The sequence below is a fragment of the Postia placenta genome (genome assembly GCF_002117355.1).
Source record: "Postia placenta MAD-698-R-SB12 unplaced genomic scaffold POSPLAscaffold_22, whole genome shotgun sequence".
NCBI lineage: Eukaryota > Fungi > Basidiomycota > Agaricomycetes > Polyporales > Adustoporiaceae > Rhodonia > Rhodonia placenta.
The window spans coordinates 392342-414931 of record NW_020169853.1 but is presented as its reverse complement, the minus strand read 5'-3'; the positions used below and the strand labels follow the sequence as shown (position 1 = coordinate 414931).

The following is a 22590-nucleotide window of genomic DNA, read 5'->3' as shown; positions in this document are numbered from 1 at the left end:
GCTTTTTTCCCTGGTGATTGTAATGACTGTCGCCGACAGCGAACGCGGCCTTGCGCCGATGCGGGCAGACGAGCAGCACAGGGGGCTACCTTGTCGACAGTCGCAGAGAACGTAGTCTACGCGTGGGGCCCTGTCTAGTATTGTGATTGGCGAGCGAGCGCACCTGAGCGCTGAGCGGCCGTTCTCGCAGTCGTCGTGCTAATCACAAGTGAAACGTGCATGCCGGCGGACACAAGTCCGGATTGAAAGTCTCTGCACTGCTGCAGCCCGCTCCTCCTGTGTTGTCATGAACTGGACGCTGACATATGGATAGACGCGGTGCCCATGTCGGCTCCGAATCAAAGGCGATGGAGAGCTGACATCAAGTGTGGCGTCTCGCAACTACCCGGAGACCGCGCCCGTCGCGTCAATTTAGATCGGAATAGGGAAGATTTTTCATTATATGGATTCCGCGCCATGTAGTTAGTAGTTAGCCTCAGAGTCCTGGTTGAACAAAAGCGTGCTGATACGCGTTGTCCAGGCAAATCAAAGAGTGAAGTGGAGAGGGTCACTGATTGAACGGCGCGTACCGCGTCGAAACCCCGTGACCGCGCATTGATGTCGTCATCGGGGACATGAGTTTGTTACACTTCCTTCAACCTCAGTTGTATCGACCTAAGCTCAGACATCCTAACCATCCATGTTTTCCGCTTTCAATCGTGCTATTGTGAGTCTCGCTAAACCTCATACACACAAGGGCTGAATTGACCGTCTATTCGCCGCCCGTAGCCCCAGCTCTCCATCTTGTGAGTCGTCGTTCCATCCTGCATCACCCGAATAATCCGTCATGTCTTTATTAGCCACAATGTATCTTCTCCACCGTCAAATGCTGCTCTGCGGCTGCTGCAGGCCGCACTGTCCTCACCCTACCCTCCCTCAAAGCCGAATGCACCGCCGCTCAAGTTCAACCTCGACATAGTCGAGAATGTACCGCCCAACCCGGACCAGCTACGCACGATCATCTCCTACTTACCATCCGATGCCTCGCGGGTAGAGGCACCCTCCCCCGTAAGCCTGCTGTCTGCGCACCCGACCGTGCACACGCGCCCGACGAGCCCCGAAGGTGTCGCCCGCCTCGCGGCCCAGAACCTGAACGCGATCAAATGGCCCATCGTTGTCGACTGGGACCACGGCAAGGCGGCCGTGGGCGATGTCGAGGGTGTCAAGGGCATCCTGGAGGAGTTGAGGAAACGACGAGACGGCGAGATTAAGCCTGACGAGGACAAGCCTAGTGGCTGGTTCTCATAGGAGCTGCAGTCTGACCAAAGTAAACGATGGACTTAGGAATGGCTTCCACGTCTGCGTAGCATGTGTGTATGTAATCTACCTGTAGCATATATCCACCTCCGTTTTGCTGGACTCCAAGCAAATATTGAAGTACCAGTCTTTCTATAGTGATGGTTGCTCATGCCTGTAGTCGATCGTGAAGCGGAGCACAATCAAAGTTATGTGTACGTTCCACTGTCAGGGAGCTAATGCCTACGGTTTCAATCCATGCCCACGAGAATGCTTTCATAGCTCCTCAACATCATTCCCTTCCTTGTCACCTAGGTTCAGCTTCCTCTTCCTGCCAGGCATATCCTTGCCGCCGCCGAAACCGACGCCCGCCTTCTTGCGCAGCTCCTCGATATCCGCTGCGCCGTCTTCGGCCCACTCCAAGACGAGGTGCCGCCCGAGCAGATGCGTATGCCGAAGCGTCGAATATGCGCGCGCGGCCTCGTGCGGGGAGACAAACTCGAGGAAGGCGAAGCCGCGTGTACGGTGGTCGAACTTGCGCGGGAGGCGGACAGACTTGAGCTGTGCGTGTGCACTGGGAGGTAACACAAGACGTCAGACTCCGACTGCCAGAATACGGAGGGACAAAACGCCATACGCACCCAAATAGCTCTTGGATGTCCTTCTTCGTCGCCTCGAACGGCACGTTCTTCACAATCATCTTCGCCGAGCGCGCCTTGCCCTCGCCCTTCGCCTCCGTCTCCTCCTCCGCCCCGCGCCCCGCCCAGCGCACCGTCAGCACGTGCCCGTCAAGCACGACGCCCTCGAGCGCCTTCAGTGCGCGCTTCGCCTCGTCCTTGCTCTTGAACCCCGCGAACCCGTACCCCGCGCTCAGCCGCACGCCCGGCCGCGCCGCATCCGCCTTGGTCTGCACGCGCGCGAACGCGAAGCCCGGCAGGTGCCGCAGCGCCTGCACGAGCCCCTCGTTGCTCGTGCTGAACGCAAGGTTCTTCACGAACAGCGTCGTGCCCGCCGAGAGCTGCGGCTCGGCCGCGTCGGCGGCGCTGTCGCCCACCGCGTCCACGCTGACTGGCGCCTTGATCGGGGCGACGGCCGTCGCGACGACCGCTGGCTTCGGGCTGGCATCGGGGGCCGCGTCCTCCGTGAACATCCCCAAAGGCGCCTTCTCGAGGTACATGACCGAGTTCCCCAGCCGGCGGTACGCGAGCGAGCGGAACGCGTTGCGCGCGTCGGCTGCGTGCTCGAACTCGACCACGGCGAGCGTCCCGGCGGGCGGGACGAGTACGCGGCGCAGGTCGCCGTGCGTGCCAAACATGGTGCGGAGCGTGTCCGCGGACGTGCCGTAAGGGATGTTCTTGACCAGGACGATCGTGTCCGAGCGCTGCTGTCGCGCCGAGAATGCGGACAGGACGACACCGTGCGACTCGAAGAACGACTTTGTCTCGTTGATGATGTGCGTCTCGGCGAGCGCGAGCTTGACCGCCGCGTTACCCGAGTCCGGGTTGAGGATATCCGCCTTCGAGATGCTCATTCGATCCGCGATCGACGATGCCACGGCGTCGCTCTACCAAAAGCAATCAGAACCATAACTACGAAGACATATATTCTCATCGACTTTGTACGTACATTCATGTACAACATGGCCCAATTGAACTCCCTACCCGCTCCCGCCTTCCGTTTCGCCTCACGCTCATCCTTCACCGACCTTTTCCCATTCTCAGGTTCCGCCTTCGTCTTCCGGTCGACCGCGGGAAGGATATGCAACAGACGGCCCTGGAATGAGGTCTTGTCAAGTGCCTCATACGCAGCCAGGGCATCCGCAGCCTTCGCAAATGTGACGTAGGCGAGACCCTTTGACTGCTTCGAAGTGGAATCAAGGGGTATGTGAACCTACGGAGGAAACGATTAGACAGGTTCTCGTGCATATGACAAAACATAAAGTGGACAAGAACGGGTATGTCAGAAAAGTTTACTATCTATGGTTTCCCGTGGGATCAGCACCCTCGCGCAAGCGAGTCTGATGTCCCTATTTAAGTTTATCATCCTATTACCCGTTCTTGCCCCACCCTCGGAAAGCTGTAATATAGGAAGAAACTAGACTCACCTGGGTAACCTCCCCATGACACTCGAACAGCTCTCGCAGCTCATCCTCGGTGCTTGCGAAAGCAAGATTACGGAGGAATAGGCGGGCGGTCTGCAATATCGTGGTCTTCACTGGGTCTGGTGGAGGTTCCTCCTCTGCCTACGATACAATAACGTTGCGTGAGTGCATATGTGATGACAAATTTAGGACATACGCTATCTGGAGGTTGCTTAGGGCTCTGATCCACCGACTCATCATCAGACTGTTCATAAACACGTTCTGCTGGGTGCTCATTAGGAGTCTCATGCACGAGTTTTGTATGCCGCTTGAACCAATCCATGTCGGATACACCTTCATCGACAGGTGGTTCCTCAGCATTGGCATCAGCCTGAGCATCGTGCTCGGGGGATGGAGGCTTAGCCTTCTTACCCTTCTTCTCAGCGGTGGAGGTATCGGCCGTAGTGACAGGCCTGCTAGGACCTGCTACAGGTTCGTCATTTGCCCATGAGGGGCCCTTCTGGGTTCGAGGCTTCATAGCCTGCAAGTACTCATCGAGCTGATCGCCGCCCTTCGTCGACTTCACTCCGGCGTCTTCTGACACCTTCGCGACGGACTTCGAATTAACATGGACCTGCACGACAGCTTGAGCATCTGCGGGTGAGGGACCTAGCCGAGGTCGTTTGTTTGGACGAGGCAACGGAGCATCTTTTGCACCCTACACTGGCATGAGCGTCCGAGACGTAGCAGATAGTGTATAAATAGACGCACATCAACGACATCGACGGTAATGCGTGACGAGTCGACGAATGTCCGATTGAACCATTTCTTAGCTCGCTCCGCTTCAGCAGGCGTCTTGTACCCAATGAACCCGAAGCGCCGCGAGGTGCCGTCTGGGTTGTGCACGAGCTTCACGTCCGTAAGGATTCCGCCAGGTCCATCAGAAGCTTCAAAGTGTGCACGCAGACGTTGCTGAGTGAGGTATGCAGGTAAATTCTTTACAATGAGGCGGGACATGGGATGGGAGGAAACAAGGCAGAAAAGATGCAAAAATGCGAATTTTTATGCCAGCTCGGCATACGCCGAGATCGGGCGTCGATCGGCGCTTCCAGCTTCAGGTCAAGCTTAGACTCAGGCTCACGACTGACATCCACTTTCTGTTATTGACTTGACCGCGTACGAAGGAGGGAATGTCGACAACAAAGCTGCAGACACAGGAGAGGAACCCGCGGGGTATCCCAAAAGCACCCTTCATCGTATGTCTGTGCAACATGTCTCAAAAGTACAGATGGCTGAACTTGGGCGACGCATTCTATAGGCGGACGTGGACGAATACCTAGGTCCCACTCCGGACGTGGAGACAGCACTGAAAGAATTCCAAGCGGCTCTTGCGTATGCTTGCTCTACAGCCTGTCGATGAGCTGAACGTGATCGATCCTTGCGCGCATGCAGGAAGTACCGTTACATGGATCATAATCTCGCGCAGCGAAGACGTGGTCTGGAGGAGAAGATTCCTGATATCAAGAAGACATTATCCATGGTGGAGTTCTTGCAGGAGAGACGAGTAAGTCTTGCCTTCTGAACGTGCAGATACCGCAGCTGAGGGCATGGATTGACCTGTGCCAGGAAGGAAAGAGCAGCACTGATGCAGGAGACGATGACCTAACTGATGACGATGATCTCGATGATGAGGACGCGGAGGGACCAAAGAAGCCGTTACAAACAACGTTCGAGCTGAACGACACGCTCTACGCGGAAGCGGAGCTGGAGGATACCGACACAGTATATCTATGGCTCGGAGTGCGTACTCTATTGCGCTACGACACTTTCAACGCGCCTGATGCTTACATATCTGCGATAGGCAAATGTGATGCTCTCGTACAAAATCCCAGCAGCCATCTCGTTGCTCGGGTCAAAACTCGAGGCTGCAGAGGCGAGCTTGCAGACCGTAGTGGAGGATCTCGAGTTCCTGAGGGAACAGATCACTATTATGGAAGTGAATACCGCTCGCGTATACAACTGGGATGTGAAGCGGAGGCGAGAACTTAGAGAAAAGGAGGCAAAAGAAGGACAGCTGGAAGGCAAGTCGGGCTAACGCATAGCGCATAGTCTTCCTCGCTTGTATCATATCTGCTGTGTCGGTGCGTTGCTCATGGCCTCATGCTTGCTGAATGCACGACGTTTGTTCGTTTGCATTTGCGTGCGTTCGCAGTGCGTCAAGCACACCGTACATTCGGCGGACGATCTCCATCGAAGAGAGCACAGTTATGGTGATTCAGTACACGAAAGACACGCAATCCTGTCCAATGCAAAGATCCAATACGCCCCAGACATACGAAGCAACAACCAATGGCACAGTCGGAGGTAGGAAACCTACATACAGACGGACGAGGAAATGAGCCGGTGACATGAAACCACTCCGGGAAGGTATCCCTGTATGCGCACCGTCGATCCCAAAACTCAGAAAGCATCGATCAGAGTGAGAGGACTAGACAAAGTACTAAGGTGAGCTTGGAGGTAGGCTCCACCGATAGATGTGAAAGCCGTACGTTTCGAGGGCATTGCCGCAGGAACTTTCTGTTGCGCCTCCGGTATTCACCGTCATCGCCAACGGCAAGCACTCTTTCTCTTTCTCGGGCCGGTAAACGACGACCGAGCCGCCGAGAGGCTGATATGTCGAACGTGACGTACGTCTCATGGCTTCGAGCGAGACAAGCTCAGCTAGAACAATACTGTTGACGGGGACCCTCAAGTCCAGGTATTGCAGTGCGAAATATTGAGGAGAAGATAGTGGCGGCACTGCATAAGAAACACAATCAGTAAGCGACCACAGGGCATGCCAACGGCACACAGCATACTTGGACCACGTTGACCTTTCAAAACTTTAGAACAGGCTCCAGTCAGATTAAGCACTTGTGCTGACCAGTGTTTTCAGTAGAGGTGGGCATACGTACACATGATTCTCACCTGAGGTTACATCACTACTCGTCTTCGACAGCACTCCGCTGAAGCCATTCCCCATCCGATGGCAGGAGACGTCAGTGCTGCGAGTGTCCGTCTCCAGGTACGTAGACTGGATGTCCTCCTCTGGATCCTCTTCGCTTGTAAGCAACAGCATACCAACTGCAACACGGTGAGATCGTGAGTTTGACTTTCTTCGCGTTACGAATGACTCACGCTTCTCGGCAGTCACTTTGATAAGAGGCTCTGCGCTCTCGAGGAATGCGCGTGCATCGTCGAAGATTGAAGGGGTGACATCCAGGTATTCCTGCAGGGCTAGGCTGTTAGATGCATTGTCGCCGGCGATTTATAGCACTGACATTTGCCAAAGCGATAATATCACTGTCGCTGGCTACCGCGGAGTCAGCGTCCGAATGCTCAAGAACAATGTCTCAGCGATTGGACATCACACGGGGTCGACGGAAATTACCTGAAGGATATAGTCCAAGATACAGTCGACAGGATCCACGAACTATCAAATTCTTGCTGGTCAGATCACGGTGAGCCGAGCCTCCGTCAAGTGGCTTACCTGCGATCCACCCTTCATAGTGTTGCCGCGATCCCCGCCGTTTGATGAAGACGGTTCAGCAGCAGCCTCGATTGTATCCGGCAAGAGGGATCGCTTCTTCAGCCTGATGTAATGTAGGAATATGCACTGATCTGCAGGCCAACTTGGATCGGGGAGCGGATGCTGTCCTGCTCCGTGAAGCCTGTCCTTGGGCCCAGAATGGTGGTTGCATTGTAGATGTTTAGGTTTCGACATCGAGAACGAGAACGATGAAGTAGTAGGCGATGCGAAATCGCCGTTAAATGAGATTTTGGCTGATTTCGCCTGATTCGTGAAAACAGCCATGGCCCACCGGGTAGTCTTCACCCAACCGCGAACGAAGATGATATCCTCGGGCTTCTTGTCCAATCCCAGCTCTTCAGCGGCGAAAGTATGCCAATTACTTATGTTTTTACTGAAATAGTTCTTCAATTTACGAAGCTTGATCAATTGTTCTCTGATAGCAGGTGTCTCGAGAAGGAGAAGGGCGCCTTGATCGTCTGTGCATTCGTAGATGCTGTGTCTGCAGAAGTACAATCAATGATGACAGTATCAAGAGTACACGTTGGCTACTTACACATTGAGTTCTTCACTGACTGCGATCTTCCTCAGCGTCTTGCTCGCAACATGACCAGACGCGATCGCGTTTACGACGCGATGGGGCTGCATCGCCCCACTAGTGAATCTCTCGAAGTCATGTGGAGTGCCCAGTGTGGCGTTAAGCGGATCTTGGGGATCGCGGAGGGCATTGAACATGCGAACGAAACCGCCCCGGTCCAAAAACCCTACATCTCCGATCTCTACTTCAATCCCTTCCGCCGGCTCGGGTTGCCACAGTGGATAACCTTGGCCAAGTCTGAAGAGCTGCTGTGCATAGATCCTGGGAGAATAAGGCATCTTGTAGACGATAGATGGGAGGAACGTAGGCTGCGTTGGGTGAGTAAAACTCTGGAACACGTGTGAGTCAGGTTCCGCGGACTTGGTACATATCCTCAGAGCTTGAAGGCGGTGTACGCTAGGAATTCCGGCGTGGAACTATGATAAACATCGTGTATACGTAGCAGCACAGCAGGAGCAACGCGTGGATCACACCCACAAAGAGGCGCCGGCGGCAGAACTCAATAGACCACGATATGAGACTCCAGATAGTACTACCTGTAGAAAAAGCCATATAAGTATGTATAATTCCTTACATAGTAGCGCATTACGTTTCGAGGCAGACTCGCGAGCCGCGATGGCATTCTGCAGTGCATCTTCTATCCGATAAGGCGATCACAAGAATCACAAGCAGCACATTTCAACGTTGCATGGCCACTCCAGTACGAGTAACCGCTCGAAATACATAAGTCGATTCGCATTCGCTCTGTCACAGCATTCGATGGAGGTTTTCTGAGAATGTTGCAGCCACTGTCGATGTGCTAAGTTTTACCAACGAACGCGCCACTCACTGCACGCAGTAACAGACGTAAAGAACAAATTTTCTTGTAGTATGCCACAGACATTGAATACAAGGCACGTCTTGAAGCTTGGAGGCCAGTCGTTGCAGCTCCCCAATACAATCGTAGTGAATGCGCAACGATGGTCGACATACCACAATCATGGCCACAATTACGGGCGGCAATCATAATCTTACGTGATGTTCACAACTGGCAACATTGTGCAATCTTGACAAGTTACCGCCACACCGCCTGATTTCCGTCTTCCAGATACTACGAAAATGCGTCAGGAGACTAGCTATCATTCCTTATCTCTTCACCACGGAGTCCACGCACAAAATGTCTTGAATGTAAACGCCCTTTTGACCTGTTTGAAGCGTCCGAAGGGTAAGAAACGAGCTGCACCAACGGCGCCAGATCGGCCACGGAAGAAGGCGCGACGACCGCGCACCGAAGACAAAGCTCCCTCTTCAGAAGACGACGAACCAAAACAATTCCTCGTCTGCGAACACACATTCGAATTGCAATATAAGTGGTCTGAGGACGAGGTCGCGCGAAAAGTCGATGAAGGTGGCGCTCTGGCGCATTCGCAAAAAGGCGTCGCTGAGGTTATGTCCAAGATCGGCTCGCAAGCTACTGATCTCGGCATGCTTGTACTGAGATCTGGCTCATTCGCGAGTGCAGGTCGCATCGTTGCTCTCCAGGCGTATACCGAAACTGGGTCGTACGTATTGACACTTCCAGACATAACGTTCGACTTCGATGCTGCTGCTCACGACCTGCGCCTCTCGTACCTGTCCGACCCGCTAGTTGCCTGTCATCGTCTCAGCTCGGCGGGGCGCGCAGTCATCTCTGCACGGGCCTCCCTCCATCCAGAGCCGACCGCAGACAAGTCGCAGTTGCCGTTTCGCATCCGTGTCGAGATCAGCGTGTCGCTCAATTATCCCTCCATCGTCAAACAGGTTCCTTCTTCTGTACACAACCGCGTGAACGAAGTGGACGAGGCACAACGGCGTGTCCTGTGGCACGTGTTTCCTCCGTGCAATTCTCCCCCAGCGGGATTTGCGGGTAACATCGACGTCTCGCTGTTGTTCTCAATTTTGGGCCGGGCACCCCCCATCGCACATGACCATCATGTACAGCCGCAAGATTTGAGACCAACGCTACTGCCGTTCCAGCGGCGTAGCGTAGCGTGGATGTTGTCACGCGAGGGTCAGACATTGTCCGAGTCCGGTTCAGTCGAACCGTCAGCCGCAAGTCGTTCGTCCAGTCTGTTCTGGGAAGAAACGCAGGTAGAAGACGAGAAGTGGTACGTTAACCGCTTGCGTGGTGTCGTCTCTCGTACCAAGCCCGATGAAGACGAAGACGCACTCGGCGGTATCCTCGCCGAGGAACCAGGATTAGGAAAGACGCTAGAATGCATAGCACTGATAATGCTCAACCCAGCTATAGGCCGGGGTCCAGTGAATAAGAGATGGGACGAGGAAGCAAAGGTCTACGTGAAGGAAATTAAGGTGCATCGCATATTAACGTATGGCTGGGGTACTGCTGACACAGGTCGTAGACAACGCTTATTGTAACGCCAGCGTCGCTCGCGCCGCAATGGGTCGATGAATTCAAATTACATGCACCGACTCTCAAAGTGCTAGTTTACGACGGCTGGCAGAAAGTGCATGGGCAGGGCAAGGAAACATCTGGCAAGCAGAAAGCAACAAGAGAGGGACGCGGAGGTCAGTCTGGTGCGAAAGCAAGACGGGAGGCAAAGAAGAAAGCCAAGGTTGCTGCTACTTCGCATGCAGGCTCCGATATTGAGACGGGAGAGACAGGACCGAGTGCAAAGCTCGACGAGGAAGTCGACGGCATCGTGGATTGGTGCACGTACGTTAATACGTTCGACGTGTGTATCACCACGTACAATGTGCTGCAGCAAGATCTAAGTGTGGCACGACCCCCTCCGGTGCGGCCTCGACGCGAGACGGCGCTATATACTACCAGTGCGCACGCACGAAGCCCCCTCATCACGTGCGAATGGTATAGAGTTATCATGGACGAAGTGCAAATGGTCGGCGGAGGGAGGACCCAGTACGTTCACTCCAGTTACTACCCGTAAATATGTACTGATCCGCATTCATTTCTAGAGCAATGGTCTCACTGATACCCCGATTATTATCATTCGCAGTGTCAGGTACACCTGCGCGTGCACAGGTGGCGGATCTCATACATGTCTTGGAGTGCGTTGCTCGTGAAGTACTTTGTTTGCAGCTGAGATGTTGACGCCATGGATGGTCTTCTAGTTTCCTGAGGGTTAGCACTATATCCAACAATCCTCGTCTCTGGAGCCGGCTTTTGTTACCCAGCTATGTCAATGACTTTGTTTCATTGTTCCGCCGATACGCAATCAGGTTGGTTGATTTCTTTGTTGCTCCATCTCTGTCATTAACGGTGATTAATCCTACAGAACGGTGAAGACGGAGGTACAGGATGAACTGACGATCCCTGCCCAGACTCGCTACTTGGTCCCCATAGAGCAAGGCCCAGTCGAACGTCATGTCAGTCGTTCTCCGAGATGAAATGCGATGTTCTTGACGAAATCTCTTCGCAGGTCTACACCCAAAACTTTTACAATGCCTGCCTCGACCTCGGCCTTGACGTCAGAGGAATCGCGGTGCGGGAAGATTGGGAAGCCGATACTACAGTCCTGCGAGCGTGGTTGCGCAAACTCCGTGGTATCTGCACCCATCCGCAGGTCGGCCAGCTCAGCAACCGCGCGGACAGGCAGCACAAATCTAAAGGGATCAAGTCGATGAGTGAAGTCCTCGAGGTAAGTTGGCAGCTAGCATTGACGAGAACAACGGAAGAACTCGTTACTTTGCAGGACATGAGACAGCAGAATTGGCGCGACTTGATGGAAGACCGTCGTTATAAGGTATAATAGCACGAACACCATTTCGCGGGGGCGCTGACTCATCGTTATAGGTCCAACAACTAGCAAGAATTGCTCAATTAGAACAGGTTGTGAAGGATAATGCTAATCGCTATCAAATCGCGCTTCAGACTCTCCTGGCGGCTGAGAAGGACGCTCGCCTGCTGGTCAATGACGTTCAGACGGCTTTGGCCGAACATCTGAAGCAAGAAGCCTCGCTAGAGGCTTCGCGCAACGCAAGAACATCACAAAATGATCACTCGGAGAATTCGGGCAAGGGCAAAGGACGCGCGAGGAACGATGATGCGTCTGGTAATTTGAGCTCCCTCTCGGATGACGAGAGCGTTCCCTTCAATAAAGCTGGAGAAGAACATATGGCAAGAAGAGCAGCGTTGCAGAACCGCCTCAGGGATTGTCGCGTGATTCTCCATCAAGTACTATTCTTCAAGGCCAATGTGTATAACATTCTCGGCGAATCGCATGCGGATGCGGAGATCGAGGCATATGCTGCAGCGGAGGAGCTTAGGCGGCTCGTCTTGAAAGGTTTGTCTCATGTCTACATATCTGTCCATGTTCGCTCAGATAGCATTGTGAAGGCACGGAGGAGACTGCCGCACGAGCCATGGAGCAGCTAAAGAGCAACCCTTCGATTCGAGAACTAAAGAACAGTGAGCTCGACATTGCTGTACCGTACCTGGACAAGGGCGGTCCCAGGTCGGCTGACTTGGTACGTATAAATATACATATCATCGTTTTTTTCTCATTGACTACGTTATTCAGATGGAAGAAGCGAATGAGTTTATCGAATCTCTGCTCAACGAACAATCTGCTCTGATATGGGAATGGCGTCAAAAGCTGATCAAGCTCCTTACACAATCGCTGACATCAAAAGACGAAGACGAAGACGCGGATGGTCAGGAATATGCACGGAGTATAGACACTCAAGGCGAAGCGGAGGCCTACCTGGAAGCATATGCCGCCCTCCTGTCTGACCGCAGAGAAGCTCTCACTGCCGAACGCACGCTTCTGGCTGCTCACGACACTAAAGAGGCTCACATTCGGCGCACAAAGGCAGCAAAGAAGGCGTCTCGTCTGATAGGAGTAGAGATGGAAGCAGGAGAAGACGGATTCAAACTACAGCAGCATCTAGCCGAGCAAGACGTCCGACCTGAAATCGAACTCCTGCGCAAGTCGCTTCGAGACGAGAGAAAAGCGTTAACCGAAGACTTCGCCCCAGGTCGAGCACTGAAGTCGATCGTGGTAGACCTTCAAGCCGTTATTGCGCGAATCCACAAGGTCATCGATCCTGAAAAGGAGCTTGTGAGGGGAGCAGTGAGGCAACTGCGCGACTTGATTGTAGAGCAATGTATGCCTTTGCTTTCACCTGTTCTCTTTGGACCTGCTAACAGCCACCCAGCGAAGTTGATGGACAGGCTACACTCGGATTTAGTGCAGCTACGGAAAGCGTTTAATGAGCGTATATCGTGAGCAATACCATGACTCGGTACTTACTGTGTCTCACCGCATTTGATAGGTATTTTCGCCAGTTACAAGAGATCTCAGACTCCGTAACCGAAGTGGAATTTGATGGAGTTCTTTCTGATGTCATAGAGACAGCCAAGGCAGAACAGACGGACCTGGATATCCGGATCAATACAGGTTGGGCTCGTCAACGATATCTCGACCACCTCACCACTTCTCAAGAAGATGGTTCAAATGACGACGAAAACTGCTGCATTCTTTGCAGGTGTGAGTTCTCTCGGGGTCATATTACACCTTGGTAAGTCCTTCAGTAGCAGCACGCGCCAGGGCGCTGACCACAACGACTTCAGTGCCCATATATTCTGCGAGGTAAGCTTATTCCATTATCGCCCATATGCGATTACTCAAGACGCGTAGACGTGTCTCAAAGGTTGGTTGGCTCGTAAAGAGGGGAAAGTGTGCCCAGTCTGCCGAAAGGGGATTGATACGGACCAATTGCAACGTTTCTCGCTCAAGAAGAAAGAGGACGATGAACAATTACTGCCGAGGAAACTCGTCAATAATGAGCTGCCAAAATCTCACCGCAGGATCGAGTACAACTTCATCGACAAACGCTTACTGGAAGACATTCAGACGATGGAATCCTTGGGAAATTATGGGAGCAAGATACAGACGGTGGTTCGGCACCTGTTGTACCTGGAGCTGAGCGACCCTGGCTCCAAGACTATCGTATTTTCAGCATGGGCAGATTCCCTTCTGAGTAAGTAGATATTTCCACGCGTGAACATAGACTGACTCGACCTAGTCATACAGCATGCTTTAAGAGTAAACGGTATGCCTTTTATTGCGACCTTTAACATGGGGCAGTGCTCAAGCTATGGTCAGGGATCTCCTGCCTGAGGATCGACCAACATTCCGGAAAGGAGAACGCAGCCAAGCGATTCCGAACTGACTCAAGCATCTCAGTCTTGTTGCTGCATGGGTGCGTCCCTCCATACCCTGAAGTGCATGCTGGTAACTCATGTACATGACAGGGAGCGAGAGAATGCAGGTTTGAATGTTACATGTGCATCCAGGGTCTTCCTCGTAGAGAGTGTGGTCAATCACGCATTCGAGCTCCAGGGTAAGACTTCAAGACGCCATCGTCACAGATATTCATTGACTTTGTACGTCCAGCCATCGCGCGAATAGATCGAATGGGACAGTTGAGACCAACGGAAGGTCAGTCCATTGTCAATTTCGTGTTTTTCGCATCTCACGAAGATTTAGTCTATTGTTACTACACGGAGGATACGGTAGAGAAGAGTATTCTAGACTTGGCCGCAAAGCAGGGACAATCCCTCTACACGAGAGACAACTCCGCAGGAACGCTGAATGTGGCCCCGTTCGCGTTGGCCTCGAGCAAGAATGCTATAGACTCGCCAGCGAAAAAGAAGCAGAAGGGCGATTTCGTTTTCAAGTTGCGTCATGGTCTCGAATACTATGCCCTTAACTTACGGGTTCCTTTAGGACTGATGACATGCTTGCGATCTTCTTCCCTCATCTATTCGAAGACGTCGAATATTTGCTACCTCCCGATAACGTTGATTCTAATGAACACCCAACTGGAGACGCGATGCGGGATGATTCTCAGCCGATTGCTGGACCTTCGAGATTGCATAGCTGAGCGAGCGTTACCGAGGTTGCAGGTTCGGGACAGACGTCGGAGTAAGTACCTTATTCTTAATTGTCGCTGTATTGTTATCCTCCTCGAATACCGGAATGGGCATCAATGGCCACCCTTTATGTTATTTGTTGCACACACATCCGTAAGAGATTGTTACTTTCTCTCAACTCGACCAAAAGCAACTGACAATAGAATGGGTATGTCTTGTCTCTTTGCTTTATGTTGATGATTCTTGTTTCGTGGACGTGATCATCAATTGGTAGTGGCGACGAACTGGTCGTGCACTTATGCCGCGGCCTACATCAACGCTCCAACTCTCAGATTATCCACCGACTGTCTATTCTACAATCACAATCCTCTCGCCACAAGTCATTGAAGTGAGTGAGTAAAGTATCCTTCTTCACACACAAAGTGGCATTCCCCTGATTTTGGGAGTGTCTAGACCCCAATGTCGGGATCGGAATCGGAAGTGCCCAGACCAGTGCAATCCACTCTGCTTCCCTCTTATCCGTGGAGTACGGCTCTCCAAATCACGAGCCCGCAAACTGATGTCAGACAGTGGGAGAACGACTGGGTACGCGCGATAGATCGTGTAACGAAGCAAGGTCCCGTGGAGTTGTTCCAATCGATGTGCAAGCTTTGGGACCGGTGCGGAGAAAGGGAACGTGAACATGTCGTCAAAATGCGATCGGACCTTGCAAAGCTGCAGAAACAGGTCGTCTTATGGTTCGTCGACATCAGGGTTGCCATGGGTTGCGCATTCGAGGAAATATGGATGCTGTTGAACGATGGGTACCGCCGCTATTACATATCGGAAGGTCTGCTTCGTGCGGGTAGTGTGGGACATTGGGAAGAGGAGGCGCGGGTGCTGTGTCCCGAATTGACGGAAGCGAACTTAGCTCTGCCAGATGGCCAGGCGATGATCGACTTTATGTACCACGCCTATTTGGAAGCGTGTCGTACGCGAGACAGTGGCTCCGACGTTTTCCTTGTGGCGAACCCATGGTGGGATATGCTTGACGTGTATCTAGGAAGGCCGCTGCCGGAGAAAGAGAACCTTGTTCTCGACGCATTAGCAATTATCAGAAACCAGTACATCAGTAGGTTGCGACGGATCTACTTTCAATCTCATGGGCTGACAAACCTTACCCGCAGGTGAGTTCGTCTATGGATGGCTTGAGAACCTGGTCCACGATATTGCCGAGCGGCAAGAGTCGATGCCTTTCCTCACTCACCTGTTCCGTCGGGACCCTGTTCGTACCGCGAAGAGCGTTATCAATACGCCTTACCGCATCACCGCTCAATCTGACTCGAGCTCCATGTACTGCGCCGGTTGTGTGGGAACTCGCAAGGAATTCGAAAAGAGCGGTAGATTCCATGGATTCTTACGTTGTGCTTTGTGCAAGGACTTGCTTGGACCCAAAGATGTCTATTGTTCCAAGTAAGAGTCAAGCTATTCTTCGGTGTATTGCAGCTGAAGATACCTTGCAGACAATGTCAGATATCCGATTGGCCAAGGCACAGACACAAGTGCCAGTTTGGTATTGAAGCTCAGAAGTTGTGGCAGAGGTAGTCTCAATGCACGGATAGGTTATGCGCCATCATATGTACGTCTATACAATTGCCGAATATGAAGAATTGGTGATGGGTAGCCTTACGAAAGTGACCAAAATAAAGTTGGACAAGTTCTTGTAGTTAAGGCCTTGCGTGCGTGATGAGAGCGCGTGACGTCACGCGCCTTGCTCATTGTGTCACGCACATACAGTGGTGGTTGAAGGGGTCATCCCAATCTATACTCCGGAGCATAACACCGATTTGGATGTGGACTCGAAGACCAGCTCAGTTCAGAATGCCGACATCTGTCACAGGCCTGTATAGCTCATTCCGGAAGTGGGTATGGATGCGCGCTGTGTCCCTATTGCTTTAGTACATAGCGAGGCTCATGTGTAGCGCTATAGCGAACGTTGCCCATGCTATCAACTACACATGGTGAGTCTGCAATACTAGTTCTGGATTAAAAATTGCGTTGGTTAGTGGTCTAGGCTCACTGCTGCAGCCAGACTTCAACACGACAAATCTTAGCGGGCTGACCTTTCATCTACTTCCTCACGTTTTGCTGTCCCACAGCCTATACGAAAAACATGAATGATGCCATCCAGAACGCAGACGAGTAAAATCAAATAGAGCCGTTAGCTGTGAAATGTCACACTCACCGACTGGAACAATATCGCGATTCTGACTGATTAGTGCTTCACCCACTCAAAGGATCAAAGAAGCTTGTTTATGCTACTTGTGCTGTTCATCCTGACGGCCAACGTTCTCCCCTGTCGGTCTCCCTTTCGCTCGTCAAGATGGGTCTCAAGAACCTATTCATGCGGGTCACTAACTCGCTCGCAATCACCTTCGTCAGCTTCAAGATCGCTCCTGGTAAGGAGGTAGAAGTAAGTCCCTCAGCACTGCTTCGTGTACATCTCTCATGCCTCTGGTCAGTCGTCACAAACTCCCCGTAATCGAATTGTCTTAGACGATGAGGCTTCAATGGACTCGAGGGTCCGTTCACTTCGCTGGACGCTCCTACAGCCACCGAACTCATCACATCCCCCAAGGCTACGTTGTCACAGGCAGAGCCAGATGCACAGACGATGTTAGATACCTTCGTTCTTAACAAGCCAGCGGCGTCCTTCATCGACGACATTCATGTGCGGATGAGGTTCGACGAAGACGGCGAGATGGTAGGCTTCGACTCGCTCTCAAACACCTCACGTCCTAATATTCAGTATGTTCAGGCCCTCTGTCAACTCGAGCCCATTAAGTGTGTCGGCACCTATTCCCCGGTATCGCCATTGTTGTCCTCCCAATCTGACGCTGTGAACGCTTCGTCCGACCTTTCTGCACTTGTTCCCTCTTTGACTAGACACGCCCCCTCTCCCTTGACGCTTACACTTTCATGCACATCTGCTGACGGACGCGTCCTCAAGGCGAGTGACTTCAGGCCTATCAAGAAGCTTGGCAAGGGCGGGCAGGGCACGGTGCTCCTTGTTGATGATAAAGTTACGGGTACCCGCCTTTCCATGAAGGTTATCAGGAAGAAAGACGTGCTACTCCGACACTATCCCGGCATATTCCAAGAGCAGTATGTTATGAAAACGATGTCAGGTAGTGCATGGGTACTGCCTTTGCTTGGCTCATTCCATGACAGCGACAACTTTTATTTCCTCACGGTGAGCATGTGTCGTGGATCTATGGCATGCGTGTCTTCAATTCAGATGATAGGAGTACATGTCTGGGGGAGACTTATTCTCGAAGATGAAATGGAAGCGCAAGCTCCTGGCTCCAACTGCGTTGCAGTACGCCGCAGAACTGGTATGTATTATACTCTCGGAAACGCTTTGGCAGCACGCTGACCGTTCGCTGCAGGTCTTTGCCATTGGCGTCTTGCACGAGAACCGCATCTTGCACCGCGACATCAAACAAGACAACGCTCTACTAGATGCCAACGATCACCTCGTCCTCGCCGATTTCGGCTTTACCAAGGCATTCGGCCACCCAAGGTCCGAGACCCTCTGGAAGTCCTCCCACGACTGGGGCTGCGAGGATGACAACAGCGAGGGTGGCGTCGAGGAAGATCACACCAAGTCGAGGTGCGGCACGCGGGGCTTCATGGCGCCTGAGATCTATTATGGGCCCGAGTATTCGTACCCGGCAGACATCTGGGCGGCGGGCGTAACTATTTTCATGATGCTTAATGGCCGAGTAAGTTCTATCTTGTTGTGCATCTCATTGGCTATCGTTGACATATGACGTTCTGTTAGTTCCCATTTGGTATGACTATGGACATGGGCCTTGCAGAGCTCTTTCGCAGATCGAAGACGCTTCCTGTGCGGTTCGGGCCCAGCGCGAACGTCAGCGAGGACGCGAGGCATCTGATTACATGGGTACGTAACTTACGCCTCCTATAATCGCTTTCTCTTCATATATGATGCCTAGATGCTTGAAAAGGACCCCATCGAGCGTCCGACGATTGCAGAAATCAAAGGACATCCCTATTTCTCGAGCATGTAAGTGAATTGCTCTTCGTAGTTGCCTTACGCCGACACCTTGGCGCAGCGATTGGGGACAATTGGCACTAAGAGAGAGGGCGAGCGGTGAGAACATCGATACTCGCGCACGCGAAGTCAGAAAGCAGGTTGGATAACCCCTCTAGTGCCCTTGTGCATTCTGACTGTTCCCTTCAGTGGGTTCCCTCGATTCCTGCTGGAAAGCCATTTGCGGAAGGGACAGACCCCTTTCCGTGGTTCACTTGGGTCTCTCCAACACTCCAGGATGAAAATAAGCAGTTACCACAAAATTTGGCGATGGAAACCAAAGACGAGAAGTTCTCGTGTGACCACGGCGTCCTGAGGAGTTCTCCATGGTGGACGAAAAAGTCAAGCAGTTAAACTCTCATTCTAAAGTTTCTAGGTTGTATCAGGGTCTGTATGGCTGTATGGTTTAGATGCCGGCGGTTGATACAATTGCTGTGATCCGTTCCAATTAGTATCCGATCGCCCGGCCGATCGTTCACAGGGGTCTCCGTCATGTTTACACCTCGAATGGGTGCAGGTTGTATAGGCTTACAAACCTGGCCTCCCCCCCATCTAAAGCAGTCGTTTAGCAGAAGCTATCTAAGTACTATCGCGTAGCATTTTGCCAGTGTCTCTAAATGGCAATAGTCGCACGGGCCGTAAAGACGCCATGAACTCGAGTCTCTACAAGATGGACTGCAGCGCGCTCATCAACATATCTCCCCAATTGTCGCGTCCCGCATGTTTTTCGATCTCCGTGACGACCGCTGACTTTGAACAGAGAGCCGAGTCTGGTTCTGAGCATATCCAACGTTGAGTGGTTCGCGGGTCAGTCCGCCGGACATTGTGGTACAGTGATAACTATCCAAATATCTGGGAACTTGACGCTTGCTCCTCGTGACTAGGCATGTTCCGATCCATTTGCCATTCGCAGAACCATGAACCACAGCCTCGTGTCGAAGTTACAGGACTGCCAGCGCTCACACAAGCATCGATCTCCTTGCTCTTGCGTCCACCCATTGACCCTGTACCAGCCACCGGATGTCTGTGACCTACGACGTCTACGCACAGCAGCTCTTCAGACTTGGCCAAGGTTATCCTTTGTGGGAGCCTGAGCCGAAAGATGGAATCGAAGTAGAGATCGGAGATGTAGGGTATCTACATCGGGGTGGTTTCTATCGCATATTCAATGCCCTCCGCGATCCCCAAGATCCGCTCAACGCCACACTAGGCACTCCGCCAGACTTCGAGAAGTTTTCCAGTGGGGCAATGCAGCCTCATCGCGTCGAAAACGCGATCGCGTCCGGTCCTGTTGCGAGCAAGACGCTGAGGAAGATCTCAGTCACTGGGGAACTCAGCGTGTAAGTGGCCAACGTGTACTCTTGATACTATGATCATTGATTACGCTTTTGCAGACATAACATCGGAGCTACATGCAAATATGAATGCACAGATGATCAAGGCGCTCTGCTCGTCCTCGAGACACCTGCTGTGAGAGAAGAACTGCATCAGCTTCGTAGATTGAAGAACTACTTTAGTAAGAACATAAATGATTGGCATACGTTCGCCGCTGGGGAGATAGGGCTTGAAAAAAAGCCTGAAGAAATTCTATTCGTTCGCGGTTGGGTGAAGACCACCCGGTGGGCCGTAGCTGCCTTCACGAATCAGGCGAAATCAGCCAAAATTTCATTTGACGGCAATTTTGCATCACCTGCTACTGCATCGTTCGCGCTCGAGGCATCAGAATCTATAGCTCCACAACACGATCGCCGTTCGGGGCCCGAGGACAGGCTTCGGGGGGAAGGACACCATCATGCACGAATTCAGCAGCAGCAGCATCAGCAGCGTCAGCGTGGACGTATCCGCGGCCAGGGTGGCAAAAACCATAACTCTACACGATCGTCTGAAGGTGAACCAGCCTGGCCTGCCGATCAATGTGTATTCCTGCACTATCTGAAGCTGAAGAAGCGGTTCTTACTATTGAAGACCATAGAGGCTGCCGCTGAACCGCAAGATCCATCAGTCTCGGGCGATGATGACGATACCATTGAGGAAGTGCCTGCAAGGATCCAGGTTTGTGTGTACTGCGTTCTTTTCATAAACGACCATTGAATTGATGTGTGTAAAGATACAAGATCCTGTAGATGAGGTGCTGGACTACATATTGAGAGTAGGTACCTGAACGACGTGTGCGACGATGATAAGCTGACGATGTATCTATCAGAGATCACAGGCGGACATGGCGATAGCCAGCGACAGAGACTTGATTGACTTGTGCAAAGTAATGCACCCCCCCTCAGAGATGATACAAGTGCTGATGCGACCGCGCAGCAACACAATACGGACGACTTAGACTTCCCAATCCCAGCTGACGTTACTGCCTTCCTTGAACGTGTTCAACCTCCGATTGAGGTGACTGAAGAAGGATGTTAGTATAGTCGTTTGCATAGTGCGTATTGTGGCTGAATATGTATATTTCCAGTGGGGATGCTGGTAATCGAGGAACATGTGATACCAGCCGTACCAGTCGTACCTGAGGCGGGCGAAGAAGCCGGAAGACAAGCCCCAGTGCAAGGAGACGTTGAAATGCGACCCGCGCAACCACGCCATTATGCCGATTATGAGGAGGGCCTCGATGAAGAGACTCGTCAAGAGCGGCGTGACGGCAAGACAATCGACAGGAAGTTAGAAACCACTGACACCCTTCTTGAGCTGTCCAATGACGAGCATCGAGGCGGCGTCTGTGCGCTCGCGTACGCGCCAAACGGGCTGTACATCGCGGCAGGCTTCGAGGATTCATCTGTTGTTGTCTGGAATGCCAACAACCGACGACGCTTGCACGACCTCCGCGGACACAATGAAGCCATCTGCTCCCTCGAATTCTCCCCGAACAGCCAAGAGCTTGTATCCGGCTCGCGCGATTCCCGGGTGATTGTTTGGAGCATGGTAGACGGCAGTCAGCAACTCGTGCTGAGCGGTCACACTGGCTTCGTAAATTCTGTCGCGTTCTCTCCCACTCAACCCACAATCGCATCCGCCTCTGTCGACTTCACTGTGCGGCTGTGGAACTCAGAGGACGGCACTGCCAGAACCGAACCGAGCCAGCATGATGCGATGGTCATGTTCGTCGCGTTCTCCCCAGACGGTACGAAGCTCGTGTCCGCCAGCGCAGATTGCGTCGCTAGACTCTGGAACACCGAAGACGGCTCGCGTGTAGCCGACCTTGACACTCATGACGGGGTGATCTACTCCGTCGCATTCTCCCCCGACAGCCGACGTATCGTCACCAGTTCCGACGACGGCAGCGCCCGTATTTGGAGTTCTATCTCGGGTGATGAGTTCATATGTCTACGAGAGCACGCTGGGTCCGTCTGGACAGCATGCTTCTCTGCTGACGGGAAAGAGATCCTCAGTGTTGCAAGCGAGAGGGCTGTCAAGGTCTGCGACTCGTACAGCGGAGATCTTATCAGGTCGATTGAGGGAGGCGACGCACTTGTGAATGCCGCGACGTTCTCGCCCAAGGGAGACTATTTGGGTGCTGGGGGTGAAGACCACTCGGTCAATGTTTGGGACACAAAGACTGGAGTCCAAATCGCCAGCTTCTCTGGACACACTGACAATATTAATCGTCTGCGTTTCTCTCAAGACGGAAAGCGTATCGTGTCGTCCTCTGACGACAGCACGGTTCGTTTGTTTCACATAAACCTTCCTCCCCCTGTCGCCGAAGCCGCAAAGACAACCACCACCGAAGTACAGTGATCGCACTCAGAACGAAACGTAGGCGTGGATGGAGACGTGAAGTCGCATGAATAAGCGTAGAAGTAAAACGCTGCTATGCATGCGAGGAATGTAGACTACTCAGTTGATGTTTTGTGTGTGGTATAGGGAATGCTATTCCTTCTTGGACACCTTGTTGTTCCGTCAAGAAGGATGTTCAAACCCGGTGCGGCTTAATTTTAGAGATATTCCAACCCGGCATCTGAAGAATGGAGACGGTCAGTGTTGTGATGCAAGATCTCTTGCATATGCGCTCTGGACACTATCTACCTCGTGATAGACTGCAGACACATGACAGCAATCAAATTCGGAGGCATGTTTACTTGACAGTGACCCTGAC

At 52.5% G+C, this 22590-nt stretch overlaps 5 protein-coding genes across 5 annotated transcripts; 3 read left to right on the top strand and 2 right to left on the bottom strand.

Moving 5' to 3' along the window:
- The first annotated feature begins 639 nt into the window (after window positions 1–639).
- On the top strand, window positions 640–1398 carry POSPLADRAFT_1175056 (hypothetical protein). The gene is made up of 3 exons (XM_024488324.1): window positions 640–706; window positions 769–785; window positions 840–1398. Exons 1-3 carry the CDS (start codon window positions 680–682, stop codon window positions 1285–1287), a joined length of 492 nt encoding a protein of 163 aa, XP_024333458.1. The 5' UTR covers window positions 640–679; the 3' UTR covers window positions 1288–1398.
- Window positions 1399–1464: 66 nt separating this feature from the next.
- POSPLADRAFT_1175052 (hypothetical protein) lies at window positions 1465–4372 on the bottom strand (the record flags this gene model as incomplete). The annotated part of the gene is made up of 7 exons (XM_024488323.1): window positions 1465–1849; window positions 1917–2839; window positions 2902–3165; window positions 3380–3517; window positions 3573–3794; window positions 3846–4073; window positions 4127–4372. The coding sequence occupies 7 exons, from the start codon at window positions 4370–4372 to the stop codon at window positions 1552–1554; spliced, it is 2319 nt and encodes a 772-aa protein (XP_024333457.1). The 3' UTR covers window positions 1465–1551.
- Window positions 4373–4569: 197 nt separating this feature from the next.
- POSPLADRAFT_1122310 (hypothetical protein) lies at window positions 4570–5414 on the top strand (the record flags this gene model as incomplete). The annotated part of the gene is made up of 5 exons (XM_024483524.1): window positions 4570–4611; window positions 4674–4747; window positions 4808–4919; window positions 4982–5155; window positions 5217–5414. Coding segments are annotated over 5 exons (600 nt in total), but the record flags the coding sequence as incomplete, so codon positions are not given.
- A 441-nt stretch (window positions 5415–5855) lies between these two features.
- Window positions 5856–7799, bottom strand: POSPLADRAFT_1062489 (hypothetical protein; the record flags this gene model as incomplete). Its single annotated transcript, XM_024481520.1, has 8 exons — window positions 5856–6154; window positions 6214–6273; window positions 6323–6478; window positions 6533–6623; window positions 6676–6703; window positions 6766–6827; window positions 6885–7425; window positions 7480–7799. The coding sequence occupies 8 exons, from the start codon at window positions 7797–7799 to the stop codon at window positions 5856–5858; spliced, it is 1557 nt and encodes a 518-aa protein (XP_024333455.1).
- Window positions 7800–8619: 820 nt separating this feature from the next.
- POSPLADRAFT_1050561 (hypothetical protein) lies at window positions 8620–22232 on the top strand (the record flags this gene model as incomplete). Its single annotated transcript, XM_024480010.1, has 37 exons — window positions 8620–9852; window positions 9903–10420; window positions 10633–10740; window positions 10797–10887; window positions 10941–11159; window positions 11214–11264; window positions 11315–11804; window positions 11858–11988; window positions 12042–12745; window positions 12796–13041; window positions 13094–13112; window positions 13161–13503; window positions 13611–13725; window positions 13778–13866; window positions 13920–13964; window positions 14013–14242; window positions 14432–14450; window positions 14557–14606; window positions 14673–14786; window positions 14852–15509; window positions 15565–15777; window positions 15901–16016; window positions 16175–16303; window positions 16368–16398; window positions 16675–16850; window positions 17016–17141; window positions 17388–17630; window positions 17683–17772; window positions 17827–18162; window positions 18222–18344; window positions 18397–18467; window positions 18517–18595; window positions 18747–18835; window positions 19556–19834; window positions 19889–20546; window positions 20602–20647; window positions 20956–22232. The coding sequence occupies 37 exons, from the start codon at window positions 8620–8622 to the stop codon at window positions 22230–22232; spliced, it is 9555 nt and encodes a 3184-aa protein (XP_024333454.1).
- Between the last annotated feature and the right edge of the window lie 358 nt (window positions 22233–22590).